At 39.4% G+C, this 21,158-nt stretch overlaps 3 protein-coding genes across 10 annotated transcripts in view; 2 read left to right on the top strand and 1 right to left on the bottom strand.

The window, feature by feature from the left end:
* Positions 1-19,659, top strand: part of LOC143714477 (uncharacterized) — a 142,905-nt gene extending 123,246 nt beyond the window's left edge. The window contains exon 2 of the mRNA XM_077205702.1: positions 19,593-19,659. Within this exon, the coding sequence (XP_077061817.1) occupies positions 19,593-19,659 (67 nt within the window). The remainder of the gene's footprint in view (positions 1-19,592) is intronic.
* The window catches only part of LOC143714418 (uncharacterized), a 703,153-nt gene that overhangs the window by 123,358 nt on the left and 558,637 nt on the right, over positions 1-21,158 (top strand). For 2 of the 6 annotated variants that reach the window (XM_077205578.1, XM_077205577.1), the window contains exon 1: positions 19,928-20,038. The exons of 1 other annotated variant lie outside the window; for it this stretch is intronic. In XM_077205578.1, coding sequence (XP_077061693.1) covers positions 20,005-20,038 — 34 coding nt within the window. In that variant the 5' untranslated portion in view covers positions 19,928-20,004. Of the gene's footprint in view, positions 1-16,330; positions 16,353-19,592; positions 20,039-21,158 lie in introns of those variants that run through there. 3 more of the 6 variants (XM_077205580.1, XM_077205581.1, XM_077205579.1) reach the window with 3 other exon arrangements.
* The window catches only part of LOC143714414 (uncharacterized), a 1,189,624-nt gene that overhangs the window by 58,751 nt on the left and 1,109,715 nt on the right, over positions 1-21,158 (bottom strand). The window lies entirely within an intron of this gene.

Genomic DNA, 21,158 nt, shown 5'->3' on the forward strand with positions numbered 1-21,158 from the left:
ACGCGTGTACGCAGCGTGTTCTTCTGCGATCATCACGGATACAGGTGAAACACGTGTACGCAGCGTGTTCTTCTGAGATCATCACGGATACAGGTGAAACACGTGTACGCAGAGTGTTCTTCTGGGATCATCACGGATACAGGTGAAACACGTGTACGCAGCGTGTTCTTCTGGGATCATCACGGATACAGGTGAAACACGTGTACGCAGCGTGTTCTTCTGAGATCATCACGGATACAGGTGAAACACGTGTACGCAGCGTTTTCTTCTGGGATCATCACGGATACAGGTGAAACACAGCATGTTCTTCTGGGATCATCACGGATACAGGTGAAACACGTGTACGCAGCGTGTTCTTCTGGGATCATCACGGATACAGGTGAAACACGTGTACGCAGCGTGTTCTTCTGGGATCAACACGGATACAGGTGAAACACGTGTACGCAGCGTGTTCTTCTGGGATCATCACGGATACAGGTGAAACACGTGCGTGTTCTTCTGGGATCATCACAGATACAGGTGAAAGGCGTGTACGCAGCGTGTTCTTCTAGGATCATCATGAAGACAGGTGAAACACGTGTACGCAGCGTGTTCTTCTGGGATCATCATGGATACAGGTGAAACACGTGTACGCAGCGTTTTCTTCTCCGATCAACACGGATACAGGTGAAACACGTGTACGCAGCGTGTTCTTCTGGGATCAACACGGATACAGGTGAAACACGTGTACGCAGCGTTTTCTTCTACGATCAACACGGATACAGGTGAAACACGTGTACGCAGCGCGTTCTTCTGGGATCATCACGGATACAGGTGTAACGGGTGTACTCAGCGTGTTCTTCTGGGATCATCATGGATACAGGTGAAACACGTCTACGCAGCATGTTCTTCTGGGATCATCATGGATACAGGTGAAACACGTGTACGCAGCGTGTTCTTCTGGGATCATCATGGATACAGGTGAAACACGTGTACACAGCGTGTTCTTCTGGGATCATCACGGATACAGGTGAGACACGTGTACGCAGCGTGTTCTTCTGGGATCATCACGGATACAGGTGAAACACGTGTACGCAGCGTGTTCTTCTGGGATCAACACGGATACAGGTGAAACACAGCGTGTTCTTCTGGGATCATCATGGATACAGGTGAAACACGTGTACACAGCGTGTTCTTCTGGGATCATCACGGATACAGGTGAAACACGTTTACGCAGCGTGTACTTCTGGGATCAACACGGATACAGGTGAAACACAGCGTGTTCTTCTGGGATCATCATGGATACAGGTGAAACACGTGTACACAGCGTGTTCTTCTGGGATCATCACGGATACAGGTGAAACACGTGTACGCAGCGTGTTCTTCTGGGATTAACACGGATACAGGTGAAACACAGCGTGTTCTTCTCGGATCATCACGGATACCTGTGAAACACGTGTACGCAGCGCGTTCTTCTGGGATCAACACGGATACAGGTGAAACACAGCGTGTTCTTCTGGGATCATCATGGATACAGGTGAAACACAGCGCGTTCTTCTCTAATCATCACGGATACAGCTGAAACACGTGTACGCAGCGTGTTCTTCTGGGATCATCATGGATACAGGTGAAACACGTGTACGCAGCGTGTTCTTCTGGGATCATCATGGATACAGGTGAAACACGTGTACGCAGAGTGTTCTTCTGGGATCATCACGGATACAGGTGAAACACAGCGTGTTCTTCTCGGATCATCACGGATACAGGTGAAACACGTGTACGCAGAGTGTTCTTCTGGGATCATCATGGATACAGGTGAAACACGTGTACGCAGAGTGTTCTTCTGGGATCATCATGGATACAGGTGAAACACGTGTACGCAGAGTGTTCTTCTGGGATCATCATGGATACAGGTGAAACACGTGTACGCAGCGTGTTCTTCTGGGATCATCACGGATACAGGTGAAACACGTGTACGCAGCGTGTTCTTCTGGGATCATCACGGATACAGGTGAAACACGTGTACGCAGAGTGTTCTTCTGGGATCATTCAATTCAATTCAATTCAAATTTATTTGTATAGCGCTTTTCACAATACACATTGTCTCAAAGCAGCTTTACAGAAATTGCATTTCGGAAATGTACATAGAAAAATACAGTTAGTTAATCAAGTATTAATTTATGGCATAACATATCGCCGGCTTTGAGTCGTCTCTTCACAGGCGTCGAGTCGTCTCTTCACAGGCGTTGGGGCATCTGAAGTCTCCGTGAGAGGCTGGATACAAACTGGAGCTGACGAACGCTATTTACCTCGGGACTAGCGTCCCGAGATAACAGCAGAAAGGCAGATGGGAAATAATTAGCATAGCTGATGTTCATAATGTTAATGCATTCGAACTGATTCAGCAGTAGTATCAAAGGTTAAGCATTAAGTGAATGCTTGGTTAAAGAGATGCGTCTTTAATCTAGTTTTAAACTGGGACAGCGAGTCTGAGTCTCGTACAATATCAGGAAGGCTATTCCAGAGTTTAGGAGCTAAATGCGAGAACGCCCTCCCTCCTTTAGTGGACTTAGATATCCTAGGAATGACCAGAAGCCTTGAATTTAGTGATCTTAAAGAGCGCGATGGATTGTATGGCGATAGAAGGTCTGTTAAATACACAGGAGCTAAACCATTTAGGGCTTTATAGGTCAGTAGGAATACTTTGTAATTGATACGGAACTTGATAGGTAACCAGTGTAGAGATGATAAAATAGGTGTTATATGATCATATTTCCTTGATCTAGTAAGAACTCTAGCAGCTGCATTTTGCACTAACTGTAGCTTGTTGATTGAGGATGCAGGACAGCCAGCTAATAAAGCATTACAGTAATCTAGTCTCGAGGTCATGAATGCATGAACTAACTTTTCTGCATCAGAAACAGATAGCATGTTGCGTAGCTTAGCAATGTTTCTAAGGTGGAAAAAGGCTGTTCTTGTAATATATGAAATATGATTTTCGAAGGTCAAGTTGCGGTCTAGTATAACACCCAGGTCTTTTACTGTAGTGGATAAAGTAACAGGACATCCTTCTAAATTAAAGTTGTATTGTAAGGGATTTTGTGGGTAGTTTTTTGGACCAATAAGTAATACCTCCGTTTTATCTGAATTTAATAGCAGGAAATTACACGTCATCCAGCATTTTATATCATTTAGACACTCTGTCAATTTAGATAAGTTAGTGTTTTCATCTGGTCGTGATGAGATATGTAATTGAGTGTCATCAGCATAACAGTGGAAATTAATTCCATGTTTTCTTATAATATTACCAAGTGGCAGCATATATATTGAGAATAGCAGAGGGCCTAACACCGATCCTTGCGGCACTCCATAGTCTACTGACGTTATCTTTGATTTTTCCCCATTTAAACAGACAAAATGGTAACGGTCTGATAAGTACGATCTAAACCAGCTTAATGCCTGTCCCTGAACACCAGTGTAGTTTTGTAGTCGATCCAAGAGTATTTTATGATCGATAGTATCGAACGCAGCACTAAGATCGAGTAGAACTAGTATTGAGATACAGCCTTGGTCAGAAGCTAAAAGTAAATCATTTGTAATTTTAACTAGCGCAGTTTCTGTGCTATGATGCGGTCTGAATCCCGACTGGAATTTTTCATAGATATCATTTTCTTGTTAGAAAGAGCACAATTGAGCGGACACAATTTTTTCTAGTATTTTAGACATAAATGGAAGATTTGAGATGGGTCTGTAATTTGCTAAGTTATTTGGATCTAATTGCGGTTTCTTAATGAGAGGTTTTATTACTGCCAGCTTGAATATTTTTGGAACATGACCTAAAAATAAAGACGAGTTAATAATATTAAGAAGAGGCTCTTCGACTACAGGTAACACTTCTTTCAGTAGTTTAGTGGGTATTGGATCTAATAAACATGTTGTTGGTTTAGATGCAATGATAAGTTTATTTAGCTCTTCCTGTCCTATAGTTGTAAAACGGTGTAGTTGTTCTAGAGGGGCAAAATTGAGGCTGAATCATAAGACATCATAGAGGATTGTATATTTACAATTGTGTTTCGGATGCTTTCTATTTTCTCATTGAAGTAATTCATAAAATCATTACTACTATATTGTAATGGAATATTTTGCTCTGGTGATGTTTGTTTATTTGTTAGTCTAGCCACGGTGTTGAATAAAAACCTTGGATTATTTTGGTTATTTTCTATTAGTTTGTGGAGATGCTCAGCCCTGGCTGCTTTTAGAGCCTTTTTATAACGTGACATACTGTCTTTCCACGCGATTCTAAAGACCTCTAAATTAGTTTGTTTCCATTTACGCTCTAAGTTACGAGTTTCTCTCTTGATTGCATGCGTAGCACTGTTGTACCATGGTGCTTTAGTTTTCTCTCTAACCTTTTTTAATCTAATTGGTGCAACAATATCTAGTGTACTAGACAACATGGTGCTCAAACTGCTAGTCATTTCCTCTAGTTCATCTGTTTGTTTGGGTGCACTGCGCAGCTGAGATAGATCAGGTAAGCTATTTGAGAATCTATCTATAGTGGTTGGAAGGATTGTTCTGCCTGGTCTATAACGTGGCGCAACATGACAAATTTCAGCAGTACGTATTATACAAGTTACCATGTAATGATCAGTGAGATCATCACTTTGCGGTATAATAATTATATCAGTTGGATTGGTTCCATATGATATAATTAAATCTAGTGTATGATTTAGACGATGAGTGGGACCACTGACGTTTTGCGTGACCCCAAAGGAGTTTAATAAATCTGTAAACGCAGTCCCTAACGCATCATTTGTGTTATCTACGTGTATGTTAAAGTCTCCAACAATTATTGCTTTATCGACATTGACCAATAGATCTGAGAGAAAGTATGCAAACTCTTTTAGGAAGTCAGCATAGGGCCCTGGAGGTCTATATAGGGTAGCCAAGGCTAGAGATAATATGGATTTGTTTCTTGCATCTAAGAGCGTAACATTTAGCACAAGTACTTCAAACGAATTAAACCTGTGACCTGTTTTCTGAGTAACATTAAGAATATCTCTATAGATTGTTGCAACACCGCCGCCACGACCGATCAGACGGGGCTCATGCTTATAACAGTATCCTGGCGGAGTAGACTCATTTAGACCGAAATAATCATTTGGTTTAAGCCAGGTTTCAGTAAGGCAAAGTACATCGAAACTATTATCTGTGACCATTTCATTTACAATAACCGCCTTAGGTGTGAGCGATCTAATGTTTAGAAGACCTAGCTTTAGAAATTGTTTTTGTTCACTGATATTTAGATTTTCTGGTTTAATTACAATAAGATTTTTGCTAGATCCTACACTAGATTTATTGTTTGGCCTCACTAAGCGAGGAATAGACACAGTTTCTATATAATGTTCTACACTACTTATATCAATTAAGTTGGGACAGCAAAGACTGTGATTTGGACTTTGACTTACTAGTCATATGGTGTGTAACGTCTTGGAGATGTTGTCCGACAGAACAGCCGCTCCGATTCTGCTGGGGTGCAGGCCATCAGCGCGGTAGAGCCTAGGTCGCTCCCAGAACAGATTCCAATTATTTACAAAGAGCAGTTTCTGTTCATTACACCATGACATTAACCATTCATTTAGAGCAAATAATCTACTGAACCTTTCTTGTCCTAGTCGGTACGTGGGAAGCGGTCCAGACACGATGATCGTTGCTTCAGGCGATGTGCTGCGAACCGTCTCGATCAGGCTTCTGTAGTCCTTCTTCAGAACCTCCGTCTGCCGCAGCCTGATGTCGTTCGTCCCCGCGTGTAGGACCACAGCTCCGACGCGCTCGTCACCGTTCAGGATCTCGGGAATCTGTGCAGCGACATCAAGAACACGAGCACCAGGAAAGCAGTGAGTGCGCACCTTACGCTTACCTGAGGTAGCACGGACATGACGGACCATGGAAGTGCCGATGATCACGGCGGTGTCACGTTCCGGCTCGCGAAGAGGGGAGAAGCGGTTCCGGGTGGAGATCTCGAAGACCGGGAGGGGCGGGGAAGTCCTTGGTCTGGTCCTGGCTCGTGTCTTCCGCTGTGGGATCACCCAGGGTCCATGGTGTTGCCTCGGTGCCGGAGTGAATGAAGGCAGAGATGATCGCGTCCTTCTGGGCAGAGAAACGCACGGAGTAGACGAAGTCGGAGTCAAAAAGTTACTAACCACTGACTTGTGAGCATCGGCGCGTGATGTTTCAAGCGTTGATCGCCGATCTCGCAGCTCGGCTTGCTTCACCAGCAGAACGCGGATCTGTTTCTCCACCGACTCCAGCTCCAATCGTACCGAAACCAGCTCGAATGTGTCCTCACCTGCACTCAGAGGTAACGTTAGACACACATCCGATATGTTCGCCATTATAACAGATGAACAGTAAATTAGTAGTGATACTACCAATATCACTACTAATTTAGGACTGAAATGATGGATATAACCCGTATCCTTTCAGTCAAACGGGTGTAAAATGAGAGGGTCGATAGGCGCGAGGCCACGCGTGAAATGCTAGCGGGCTAAAGGCTAGTAGCCGAGATTCGGAAAGTTGGATCTAAGTAGCGATATCAAAGCAATCCGATTGTTTTTTTATAAGGAATAGTGTCGAGGATAAGTTCACATGATATAAAAATAGAAAGTGCTTGTTTATAAATGAGTGGTAAAGAAGAAAATCAGGGATTAATGAATCAATTCGACGGAGCTCCAAACACAAACACAGATCGCACGCGCACGCGTTATGTCATTATATCATCACGGATACAGGTGAAACACGTGTACGCAGAGTGTTCTTCTGGGATCATCACGGATACAGGTGAAACACGTGTACGCAGAGTGTTCTTCTGGGATCATCATGGATACAGGTGAAACACGTGTACGCAGAGTGTTCTTCTGGGATCATCATGGATACAGGTGAAACACGTGTACGCAGAGTGTTCTTCTGGGATCATCATGGATACAGGTGAAACACGTGTACGCAGCGTGTTCTTCTGGGATCATCACGGATACAGGTGAAACACGTGTACGCAGCGTGTTCTTCTGGGATCATCACGGATACAGGTGAAACACGTGTACGCAGAGTGTTCTTCTGGGATCATCACGGATACAGGTGAAACACGTGTACGCAGAGTGTTCTTCTGGGATCATCACGGATACAGGTGAAACACGTGTACGCAGAGTGTTCTTCTGGGATCATCACGGATACAGGTGAAACACGTGTACGCAGCGTGTTCTTCTGGGATCATCACGGATACAGGTGTAACGGGTGTACGCAGAGTGTTCTTCTGGGATCATCACGGATACAGGTGAAACACGTGTACGCAGAGTGTTCTTCTGGGATCATCACGGATACAGGTGAAACACGTGTACGCAGAGTGTTCTTCTGGGATCATCATGGATACAGGTGAAACACGTGTACGCAGCGTGTTCTTCTGGGATCATCACGGATACAGGTGAAACGCGTGTACGCAGCGTGTTCTTCTGGGATCATCATGGATACAGGTGAAACACGTGTACGCAGAGTGTTCTTCTGGGATCATCACGGATACAGGTGAAACACGTGTACGCAGAGTGTTCTTCTGGGATCATCATGGATACAGGTGAAACACGTGTACGCAGAGTGTTCTTCTGGGATCATCACGGATACAGGTGAAACACATGTACGCAGCGTGTTCTTCTGGGATCATCACGGATACAGGTGAAACACGTGTACGCAGCGTGTTCTTCTGGGATCATCACGGATACAGGTGAAACACGTGTATGCAGCGTGTTCTTCTGGGATCATCATGGATACCCGTGAAACGCCTTTTTAAGCCTTGTTAATTTAAATATTCAAGTGCACATAGACGCGAAAGTACCAGTGTCTCTGTTTGGAACACGCGCTCATAACGTAAACGTCTCACAGCGCGCGAATAATCTTTCTGAGCTTGCACCGACACACAAAATTGGCAAATTGCACGTCTTGACGAGAATCAACGTAGACATAGTCGGTTTGGTCTAAAGTGAACGTAAACATTAAACACCAGGCAAGCCTGAGTGTTTTTTTTCTCTACGAAGCTCCCCCTAGCTCCCCCTGGTGTCTGGTAGTAAATGCTTTCAAACACACTGTCGTAAAAACGAACTGTTGTTCCTCCCCCCTCGCCATGAGCAACCCAGCTGATCAGCTGTCAACCCTGCTGAGCATGAACCAGCTATTTCAAAACCAGTTATGTCTACCGAGGTAAGTAAAGCAATATTTTCTTTCCAACTGATGGCGATTTTTTTTTTTTTTTTATTGTGTTGTCATGCATACTAGTATTTTTACCGGGAACGAACGATATGAACGAGGCGAACTATTGCTTTAGTGTTTTTGTTTTTTTTGGAGGGAGAGTGGGCATGAGCATAAAAAATATATATATATCGGAGGCTAATTTGTCCAAAGTTATATTAGCAAGGTCTATAAATTCATCTGGTAAAATGACGGTTTACCTTTGCTTGTCTAAGAAAACATCAGAACGTTTTTTCTAGCTCGCTCATGATATGTGCAACATGTTTATTGCCTATTATCAGACGCGTTGACTTAGGCCATCCTAATTCAACTCATATCTATCTCATATCTGTAAAGTACGTCAACTGTTTCGTGATATTGCAGGAATCAACGTCAACCTCAGCCTCGTCTGAGTACACTGCTCAGGCAGTTATAGTATCTAGCGTACTCGTAAGCCCGTAACAGACAGCGATCATAATAAAATACCTTTACAGACAATAGCAAACATCCTGAGGTCACAATTACTTGAAATTTAAATATTTAACAGTTTATTCCAAAGATACTTACAAGTGCAACAGCAAGAAGGCCAGGTCAGCATTAGAGCCCGACCGATATATCGGCGGGCCGATATTATCGGCCGATTTTAGGCATTTTCCTAACTATCGGTATCGGCATTTATAATGGCCGATAAATGAATATTTTAAAAAATGCGGTACGGTGATTCATGTAAGGGTGGCGCTGCCAATAAAGCACCTAAAAGCTGTCACAAGAACTGGCAAAAATAATGATTATGAATACAACAAATATAGCAAGGAGACATTTTAATTGTTTATTAATAAACAAGTGTTTTCAGTCAGTGTCAGCCAAAGATGAAGTTGACGATGCTGACTCGCGATCTTCAGTGAGCGCGCGCCAGAGAGAAATGCACATTTCATACGATTACATGAGTCTGTCTGTCTTTCGTTTTGAATTGTTCTGTTTAAAAGTAGACATTTCAATATATATATTTCAATTCTCAGGTCTATACGCTGAGTTTCGGTTCATGAGACGAGCTCCAGTTCACCCGCAGGCGCCTCCGTGTCGAGATTATCTATCGTCTGCTAAATTTACTTCTTATAAATTAAATCCAGGCAAATGGCTGATGAAACATTGATTAAAATTAAGATACAATTAATACAAAACGAAATTCACTTTGAAACGAAAGGTTTTGTGCTTTCTGTTTGATGTGAAAGTTTCAAAGCATTAGTGCCGCTTTCAGAGCGCTCACGTCCGTAGTGCTGAACTGTCGCGTCTGTAACATTGTTTTTTCCTCATAAATGCAAACACGAAAAATAAAATAAAATAAAATGAATATTTTATGTAGCCTGTGGAGACTGAGAGCCAACCCTTCTTCATCCGGTGGGTAGTAGCCTACTTGTGATTTGCGCAGTGTAATTCACAGAATTGATTTCTCTGCTACAAGCCTCTGTCACGTATTGTGTGAGCTTGTGACTATTGCAAGCGCGCAGCTGAGAAGTCCTGATTATATTGTCTGCTATATTTAGGCCTTCTTCTTATTTATTAAGGCAATTGGTTGATGAAACATTGATTAAAATGCGTGGCGCGAGCGATCTCCGACAGTAAACTGATTCTGCTTTGTCTCGGGTAAACAGCTGTTGCGACGCGAGCAGTAACGGCCGCTTCCGGTGTACACAGTGTTAAAGATAATTCTTCCTGATAAAGCTAAGTTACAACATCAAGCAATATTCCAAAAATGTATATAATTATAACACTTTATATAGGGCCATTTTGCATTAAGAGTAGCCTAGTTTCACGTTTAGTACATTTTGCTTACTAATTATTTAAAATAGTATAAAAGTACTGTACATATGTAATTAAAAACGTTTTCATTATGATATTATTCATTTTACTTTAGTAAAAAGATCTGAGTTCTTCCTCCACTGATAGAGATTAGAGGAATTAAGAGTAAAAATAGAAGATAATAAGGTTTTGTCAGTGACACTTTTTATATATTTAGTGATACAAGTTATGACTAAATTAAAAGACAAAGTCGTCGTTAGTGAAGATTATGCAACAGTATTTAGAATATAATATAATATAATATAACATGCAATGCAAACTAGTTTGGTTACAGCTCAGCTGTATAATTCTCATTCTATCATTCCCCCTGCCTCCATTACATATCTCTGTCACACAAGTGTTTGATTACCACATTTGAGTGATCATTGCAAAACGTGTTTATAAAATATATTTATTCTGTTTATAGCTACTGTGTAAAGTACCCATCAAAAGTTTGTACACACCAATAGGAAAGTGTCCAAACTTTTGACTGGTATACTGTACTATAATACACATAAATAATATTGCTACTGTATTATAATATACACATAAATAATATCGGCCGATATATCGGTATCGGGCTTTTTTTACTCCCTAATATCGGTATCGGCATCGGCCCCCAAAAATCCATATCGGTCGAGCTCTAGTCAGCATCCGTTTTGCAATCTTCTGTTTCTCTCAGTTCTCGCCATTCTAAAAAAGCCGGTCCGATATTTACTCGAGTCTGACTTCTTGCTCGGTCAGTCCCCCGTTACCTCTTTCGTTGATCCTCCGACAAAGATTTCCTAGCTTTCTGCTTCTTATTTACAGGCTCAGCCATAACTCAATCTATCGTTGCCCTTTGCTTAGCTAGCCGGTGCTTGAATGGAGGCCTGTACGTGTGCAGTGCCGTCAAGCAATTTGTTACATCGCGAGACCTGATATCACGCGATACTTCCTGACGGCGAGGCCGGCGGCCCGCCGCCCCAAAGTTGAAAGTGAGTTTTTCCCGCTCTCAGGCACCAGGGGGCTGCGAAACCACCACAAATCAACCCGAAATAAGTTATATAACCATTCCACTGACTTCGAATCTGTTCAGTTAAGGTAAAAAAGTTACCTGGGGTCCCTTTAACATTAACCTGAGAATATTTTGATGTATAAATATCTGAACATACATTATGTGACCGGTAGGGCTGGGTACCGAGTTCAATACTTTTTAGGTACCGACCGAATTGCCTCGATACTATCGAGTATCGAAAAATGACATGTTGTTCGGTTCCAGATTTCGATACCTAAGGAGTTAACTCGTCAACGTCAGTGCTCAAACAAATACATATGAAATGCACATACACGCAAACTCTACACACACAAGACGTGCGGAACTGTCCTACTCATATGAGACGTGCACGTGCACGTACAAACTCTCCCCGCGCATACTTATATGACATGCGAGCACACACACACAAACTCTCCGCGCACATATTCATATGAGATGCGAGCACACACACATAATACCTTAAATATGTAAGTCGATCAAAAGTGTGGGTACATTTCTCCAGGCTCGATGACAACAGCGCGCGATGCAGTATTTGCGGTAAAATAATTGCTGCAAAGACCGGTATACCACGACAAATATGATGAAGACCTTGACAGTGCACGGAGTAAACATAAAAGTTGCTCCGTCTTCGACTGGTAAATGAAGAGATACCTTATTGATCACTCTGACAGTGTTTATATTGCAATAAATAATAACCTACTGAATGTACACTGCCGTTAAAAAATGTGTCGGTTAGTCAGAATTTTTTTTCAGTAAGGAATAGGATGTATTAAAGTTATCAAAGGTGACATTAAAACATGTGTAATGTTACAAAATATTTCGTTTTTAAATAAATGCTGTTCTTTTGAATTTTTTTCATCAAAGAATCATGAAAAAATGTATCATAGTTTTCAAAATATTAAGCAGCAAACTGTTTTCATATTTCTGAAGGGTCATGTGACAATGAAGTAATGATTTTGAAAATTCAGCTTTGAATCAAATTCATTTAAATAAATTACATTTTGAAATATATTCAAATAAGATTTTAATTTGTAATACTATTTTACAATATTACAAGTTTTACTGTATTTTTTATTTTTTAAAAATCAGCTTTGGCGAGCATGAGCTCTTTATAAAACATTTTTTGTTCCTTTGTGCTTTTTTTGTTCCTTTTTGCACCGGCTAGGAACATGAGTCAAACTGAAAAAATAAAACCAAAGTTTTTCTGAGGTAATGTGTTATGTAATCTTGTTCAAATGGATTTCATAAAATTGGTATCGAAAAAAGTATCGTTAGGAACCGGTATCGAAATTGGCACCGGATCGAAAGATTTTGAACAATACCCAGCCCTAGTGACCGGTCTTCATTTAGCTCTGCGTTGTGTTGGTAGATGAACGAGACAACAGCGAATTACAACAGAAATTACTCAGGCCAGATTGTATTCTGCATGAATAAAAGGAAAGATCAGAACAAGCTCGAGCAGGGGCGTCATGCAAGCCAAAATTCTGGGGGGGCACAATCTGAGACGTTGCAATTGTTTTCTGACGGGTGATATGGATCATGTTAGGAGGGGTCAGCGGGTTTCTCCCCCTGAACATTTTTAAATTCTGGCTGCTAAACATACCATTTCAATGCAGTTTGGGAGGGACAGAAATACCTTAACCGAGCTAGCACCAACCCTCCTCTATCTGAGGACTAAGTTAAAGTATCTATTTTGTAAGTTTATGTAAAAGACAGGTTGATGAAAGAACTGTAAGCTCAAATTCAAAAGCTTTTGAAGTCTACTTCATTAAAGCATGTTTACACACACACTTACTGTACACTTAGGCCTACTACACATGATATCAAAAACAGTACCATTGCAGTTTTTATGTTATGATTTTAAATTGGTATGTGACCTAAGAACGATCTTACATTAAAGGTACATAAAGGTGCTGAGGTCTGGCTTTGTGGTGCTCTAAAATGAAGTTATTTTAATATTAATATGTGATGAAGGACTTTGAAAGAAGTTTGACAGATTTCAGTGCTGAATAAGGTTAACACTACCCCGTTTATTTGAAAATGGTTAATATTTGACAGAAATGTAAAAAAATAATCAAATCAAATGTAATAGGCCTATGTAACATTACTTTAGTAAAATCATTGAAATACTGTAGTTACACTGCTCATTATTATATTATTTTAAATAATGAACTTGTAAAGAGTGATTTATGAGCTAACAGAAAAGCTAGTAACTTGTACATTTAACCTATGGCTTATTGGCTTTGTATGGCAGGCATTAACGTTAGCCAACTAGTTTACGGTTAGACTAGGCTAGCTATCGATAAAGCTACACTGACACAACTTAAATTAATGCTCTGAATTCGCAGCTAATATCAAATCCATAACTTTTTGATCAAGTTAAAATTTCCAGGTTAACCACAAATAATCCCACTACCTTTTAATATCATCCGATAACTAATTCAATGCCGATTTGTTGCTTTGCCCAATTACCACTTCAAGACCATCTGTAAAACATTGCCAGCTCAACGTGCGAGACGAGTGAGTTGCTTGAACATACACAGCAAAGATTCTAGAGCGATACGCGCGTAGCGATTTGGATTTGATATACACAAACACCATATTAGGAAAAAGGGACGGGCTGATGCTGACCGATTTATTACACATCCAGAAGAATACATTTGAGTCGTTATAGGCTCTGGTATTATGGAGCATAATAGGAATAAAGAATAAAGTAGGAAAAATCTGAGGGGGCACGTGCCCCCTCACTTTGAATGGGCATGACGCCCCTGAGCTCGAGTCTGTGGCCTTCTCTCACAATTCAGCGTGTCAGTGAAAGGCATTATTTTAGCCAACAGAGCTTGCACACTCATGCTTAATGAATTCTCCCCGAAAATACATGTTATAACTCATCACATCATTCAAACAAACTTCATGCATGTTTGAATAAGATTAAAGTGCATTTTAGAACAAAATGACATGTTGTATTACAATAAACAAAGCTCATATCAAACTTTTTAGACGGAGCATCTATTCAACTCACCTCTCTTCAGTCGCATTTACCGTGAACTAGTGATGGCCGGCTCGTGAAGTGAACGAATCGTTATTTTGAACCGGATCTTTTTAGTGAACCGGTCGAACCAGTATAGAGATCGCTAAGACATGTGACCAACTGGGCGGCGACGTCATCAGAACGCAAAGAATTATGGGTATGTTTGGCCCGTTAACATGGGCTGGCATAGCAGGCTAGTGTTCTGGCATGAAAAAATAAAAATAGCGTGAAAAACAGAATAGGCTAATCCTACTAAATGCAGCGGACTAAAGAAAACATTGTCGGACCATACCAGAAAACTGTCGTCCGTTCAAAAGTAATGTTTAAAGCACCACACTCCTCGCTCTCTCTCAGCATTGCATGCAGTCAGAATTCATGTCAAGAGAGACGCGATCGAACTGTGTGTGTGTGTGTGTGTGTGTGTGTGTGTGTGAGAGAGAGAGAGAGAGAGAGAGAGAGAGAGGCACGGGCGCGATCGAACAGTTGAAACATAAAAAAACATACTCCGTCATTTTGTTCATAGAGGTTATCATTCAAACTGCAAAGTGTTTACTTATATATGTGTAACTTACACTCGCAAAAAAACACAACAATGTGCTTTTCTCACACTCTAAACTCTTGTCAAACTGTAACCTACAACTGTAACCCAACCAAACACAGTTTTAAAAGCAAAATATTTATCCAACCCCATTTCAAAACAGTCTGTGGGTTACATCTTTTGGACATTAATCATATCGGATTGGTTTTCATTTCTTTTCTTCAGAGCAGTTACATATTCTACATTGATTAAAAAAAATCAAATGTGTTTTTAATGGTAGTATAATTTTATACTGTTAGAAATGGAAATGAAATGGTCCAAACGAAAAGTGCCCCAAATCTTGGTCCTTTATTATGAACAGATAATACAATACACCAGCGCTGGTTGGAGTAGAAGCTCAACCCAATATCCTTTGTCTAGGGTTTATATAGTGAAAGTCTTAAACAAAAGAATACAAGTCTAACCAATAAAATCAAACATTACATCATAGATATCTTTTCAAACACACAATGTATAGAAGTGGAACGAACATAGAGAGAGAAAAAGAGAGAGAAAGAGAAAGGAGGGGTGAGCAATCTTCTATTAATGAATACCAGATGTTTAACATACACACAAAAGGAAAGATGTACAGACGTGGCAGTTTTGCTGCCTAGTATAAAAATCATACATAGACTATTGTTTTGTATGCTGAAGGAGAAAGATATTTCTAACATATACGAAAATCAATTATTTACCATTCAGATGAGAATAAAGTTAGGGTTCATTAAAATTAAGGAAAACAAATATATTGATCCGTTCTTATAGGATAATTCAGGTATTTAGCACTTTGAGTCTATTTTCTAGTTTGTTTTGGATGAACTAAGTTAGAGTGGTGGGTAGAATTTTGACGATGGGTCCTGTCTCGACTTTTTGAATCTTTTAGAATCGCCTCTGACCGCTTCAGAGTGAGTGTCTACGAGCATACACAAACATGTCCCTAAAACAATACTTAACGCTGGTTTTCAAAACTGTGCAAGAAGGACTATTGCAGTTTATAACACAGCAGGTAGACGGCATCTTGAACACTGCGTTCTTCCCTCCATGCAATCAAGTCTGGCGCCTTCTGTTTGTGCCGCGGATTCCCAAAATGCTTTGCGTTCACCACTGGCAATACGTCACGATGACGTCACATTAGCAATCTCTATACTAAATCGGACTGAATCGTTCGAAACATTTCGCGTCTTCTGATCCACAAGTTATTAAAGTTACTCACTGTCAGACATGCCTGACAGTCCCTCGGACTCGAAATAGACCAATATCCCTGTTAGAAATATATTTCTCCCTCAGCAATAAAGTCTATATACAATAGAGATTCTATGGTCCAGCATAATAGCCACGCTGGCACATACTATCGATGTCTAGTTAAACATCTGGTATTCATTAATGAGGAAGGGAACCCCTCCCTTCTCCCTTCTCTTTCTTTTCTTCTATAGCCTATGTTTCTATGTTATACATTGAGCTTCCTCGGAGCTCCAGGCTTGTAAGGAGTTTCTAGCGGATACTGCCCATATAAAGAAGCTGTTTAAAAGTCTATATATGCCAATTATGTAATGTTTGATTCTTTTGGTCAGACTTATTCAGCGTCGAGTCTTCTTCTGAGGCGAGGAGAGCAGTTCACGGTATTTCTCATCTTTACAAAACCATCAAACACACTTTATAAAGTATGTTTAAGCGACAGACTCATTTCTGTATTGTTTTCATCGATCACAACGATACTTGTGCGTCTTTTCTGGCGTCTTCCTCCTGAAATAAACATTTAGTGCCGCAGCAGCAGCGAGCATGAGGAAAATATGTGGAGTTCATTCAGTCCTGAGAGATTTTGAGTGCTTTTGTGTTCGTTTGTGTGATTGTCTCGATGTTTGGAGTGAGAATTGTTACTGAATGTCAAGTCAAAAGTCAAAGTTTGAGATCTGTGAGTGGAATTAATAGGAATCTGTTGAATGACGGACACATAACTCGGTTTTGTATAACGTTGATTCTTTACTGGAGAACTGAATTAATCTCATGTAGTTTTTGGACCAGCTACCACTGTACAGATTTCGTGTCCTCCACATGGATTCCCCAAAAGTACAATTGCGTTTCAGATATAACTAAGAACATACAATCAATGTTCTACAGAATCGATCTTAAGTGTCATTATTAAAATATACTGGAAAAGATACTGCTAAATTCTTTACATCGAGCCAAATTAAATCAATCAATAAATTAATTGATTGATCTAACATGACTGTTAATTCACTTTGACATAGAACATTATAATTTTAAATATAATCTTTCTAAGTGAAGAGATGGATGTGTAAAGGGAAGGAAGTGTAAAGTAAAGACTTTACTCTGTGGGCTGTGGAGACAAACGGCAGTATGAGTTTGTAGTGTCCATATCTCAGGAGATCAAAGTATCTGAGGTTCTGTTTGTCTGACAAAGTAGAACATTTGCTTGTCCAGAAAAAAATTTAATCTGCATATTTATGATTTAAATATATGCTTCATCTATCATTTTATATTCTTAACCCTTGTGCATCCTAATGGATATTTTTGTCTTTTTCAGTTTTTGTTTTTTTTATCACTTCGCCTGTGTTAATGCTAACTGTGTAAATTTTGGCACAGGTGTGTATTTTTATTGGAATTTTACTATTTTACCGCCATTTTCTTAAAAAAATTTTTTTTGCACTAGCTACACAAAATAGGCTACTCACACTCAGCGCCTTTTGGACAAAAATGTCCCCATTGAAACCCATTAAAACTGCCATTTTTAATCCCAGGTCCTTTTAACTATAAAATGATGCAATCTTTGTTAAGAGGCTTTCATTTTGTTGGCAAGGCTTCACAATTTTAATTTTTACTATTTTTTACCAGATGGTGCCATTTTTCCAGGTTTGGCCTATAAAACAAATATCGCTTTATTCCTGTTTTCTGCTTCGGTATATTATAGAGCCAATTGGATAAATTGTGCAACGATAATTGTGTGGGTGTGTTGGTATGGATGTCAGAGTGTGGTTTGTATGTGTGTAAAAAAAAAATGTGTGTGTATATGTGTGTGTGTGTGCTTGTAATATTTGAGAGAGAAAAACTCAATTGCAAATCTAAAATCCAATTACTGTGTGCACCAGTGGAGTTTTGCTGGTACCCAATGGGGAAAATCTGTTACTGCGCACAAACAAAATCTTACCGAAAGCTCATTTTTTGAGATATCATCCTCAAATTTGGAACACAATATGTTTAGATATGGCTTTTAATTTATATCAGTTTTAGAGTTCAACATGTTTCATAAAATAAAATAACGATAATAATGTTCATAAATAATTTTCATAAACTTAAACCTCTATACAAAATTTTTGGTTTCACTTTTTTCACTTGTTTAACTTCAGCAATAATCTGCCAAGGGTCCTCTTTAAAATGAGAGCAAACTTAAGTCTTTGCTCCCAAGCCTAACATTTTTATGACAGTTTTTTGACATGGACATTTTTGTCCACTTTGGATCTATGTGTAACTTTTTTCTTTTTTTTTTTGTTAATGCTAACTGCATGCATTTTGGCACAGGTGTGTATTTTTATTGTAATTTTACTATTTCACCCCCATTTCCTTTGAAAAATCATTTTTGCGCTAGGTTCACAAAATACTTTCCTCTCAGCGCCTTTTGGACAAAAATGTCCCCATTGAAACCCATTAAAACTGCTATTAATCTCAGGGCCATTCAACTATAAAATGTTGCAATATTTGTTAAGAGGCTTTCATTCTGTTGGCAAGGCTTCAAAATGTTAATTTTTACTATTTTTTATCAGATGGTGCCATTTTTTTTTTTTATGTTTGGCCTAAAAAACAAATATCGCTTTATTCCTGCTTTCTGCTTCGGCATATTATAGAGCCAATTGGATAAATTATGCAACGAAATTTGTGTGGGTGTGTTGGTATGGATGTCAGAGTGTGATTAGTATGTGTGTTATAAAAAAATATGTGTGTGTGTGCATGTGTGTGTTTGTAATATTGAGAGAGAAAAACTCCAACTGCAAATAACAAATCCAATCACTGTGTGCACCAGTGGAGTTTTGCTGGCACCCAATGGGGAAAATCTGTTACTGCGCACAAACAAACTCTTACCGAAAGCTCATTTTTTGAGATATCATCCTCAAATTTGGAACATAACTTATTTAGATTTTTGGCTTTGATTTTCTTGCCGTTTTAGAGTTCAACTTGATTTATAAAATATATATTTTATATAAAATAATTTTCATAAATACTTTTCATAAAATTATACCTATATAACTTTTTTTGGGATTTAATTATTATTTTTTTACTTCAGCAATAATCTGCCAAGGGTCTTCTTTAAAATGATACCAAACTTAAGTCTGTGCTCCCAAGCTTCACATTTTTATGACCGTTTTTTGACACAGACATTTTTGTCCTCTATGTACCTATGTGTAACTTTTTTTAATTGATGCAGAAGGGTTAAATTAGATAAATAAATGGTTCAGTGAATCTTTGACTCAAAATAATTTGTTCAAAACGCTGAATCATTCAGATGAAGTGATGGTTATGTGTTTCTGTGAGATGCGTTACGGTTCTTCTATTATATTTGTTTGGAACTTATTTTCACTGCTGAAATGGAACAAAAACAGTCAGTATCGTTTTTAAAATGTAAGTGACTTAGGCCAATATTTATTACTTGTTGTTACGTTCCACATATGTTTTTGTATTTTTCTTTTTTCCTATTGTGCCTTTGTTTCTATTTGTTATTCTTAGGTTGTTATCATTGGCTGTCCATCAGTTACTGTGCGATAAATATATAGACAGACATAAATGCTTAGAAGTGTCATTTATTATAAAAACAACTCAGTAATTGATATATGTTTTTATTTTGGCAGATCAGCTCCTCCCACTGCAAACACATCATCAGTGAAGCTCCTCCCACTGCAATCACATCATCAGTGAAGCTCCTCCCACTGCAATTACATCATCAGTGAAGCTCCTCCCACTGCAATCACATCATCAGTGCAGCTCCTCCCACTGCAATTACATCATCAGTGAAGCTCCTCCCACTGCAATCACATCATCAGTGAAGCTCCTCCCACCGCGATCACATCATAAGTGAAGCTCCTCCCACTGCAATCACATCATCAGTGAAGCTCCTCCCACTATAATTCCCCAATAAATGCTGTAAATTCCCATCAGCTACAAGTGAAGACGAGCATGAAAGCATCAGGAAGAGCTGAAATCTGTAAAGACTGAGTTTATTAAAGAGGACAGTGAGAACACGAGTGATCCAGAACCTGCAGAATGAAACACACTGAAGATCCTGAAGAACAAAGAGGTTGGTGTTTATTCTTCATTCATTCATGATGCTGATGAACATTCATGTTAGAAACATTCAAGCACTTCATCACTTTTAGATACACAGTTAAACTATGAAATAATACAGAATGTTCTGGGGTTTTTTTTTCAACAAATGGTCAGTAAAGGGAGATTTGAGACATTTTTATATTGATTGTCAACATCAGATCAAACTAAATACTATTTGAACTGTTTTATCTTTAGAGGTGGGCATAGATTATTTTTTTTAAACAAGAAGTGCCCCAAATCTTGGTCTTTTATTATGATTATATACCGGCGCCGGCTGGAGGAAAAGCTCAGCTCAATATCCTTTGTCTGGGGTTTATATAGTGAAAGTCTTAAAGAAAAGAATACAAGTCTAACCATTAAAATCAAACATTACATCATAGATATCATATAGACGTTATATAACAACTTCTTAATATGGGCAATATCCTGTTAGATTTCCACATATCCTGGGGATCCTAGAAGCTTTCTCAAACACACAATGTATAGAAAAGAACGAACAGTCAGGGGAGGGGGCGATTCCATCCTCCATTAATGAATACCAGATGTTTAACTTACAAAAGGAAAAATGTGCAGACGTGGCAGTTGTGCTGGCTAGAATAAAGATTGTATGTTCTGTTCTACACGTATGCTGAAAACAGGGCTCAACATAAAAAAAAGATCCCAACTAGCCCCCAGGGCCAGTAGATCAGAGTTTTACTGGCCCCTTCTATATTTTTCCTGGCCCTGAAAGAAATAGAAGGAAAAGCACTTTTCCATTAAACTGTATTTATTGTATACATTAGGAATATTTTTTTTTGTCCCCTCACAATGACAAACTAATTATTGATACATGAGTGATGAGTAACGTTACATAGGCCTATTTTCACTTAAAAATGGTGGAATTAGACAAAAGTATATTAGTTTGCCTGATTATTTTTGTCATTCGTTTAACATTTATGACCTTAAAAACTGTCAATGAAGAAAAAATTAAGAACGCGCTGAATCTGATTATAACAAGACTGAAGCGAACACGAATTTGTGTAGCTTACATTTAATCACACATTTTTAGGGGGGCTAGGCAGAAGTTTAGGGAGGAATTTGATTACACTTTA

The sequence above is a fragment of the Siphateles boraxobius genome, unplaced genomic scaffold (assembly GCF_051911475.1).
Source record: "Siphateles boraxobius isolate OS27281-9 unplaced genomic scaffold, OSU_SipBor_1 54, whole genome shotgun sequence".
In the NCBI taxonomy this organism is placed as follows: Eukaryota; Metazoa; Chordata; class Actinopteri; order Cypriniformes; family Leuciscidae; genus Siphateles; species Siphateles boraxobius.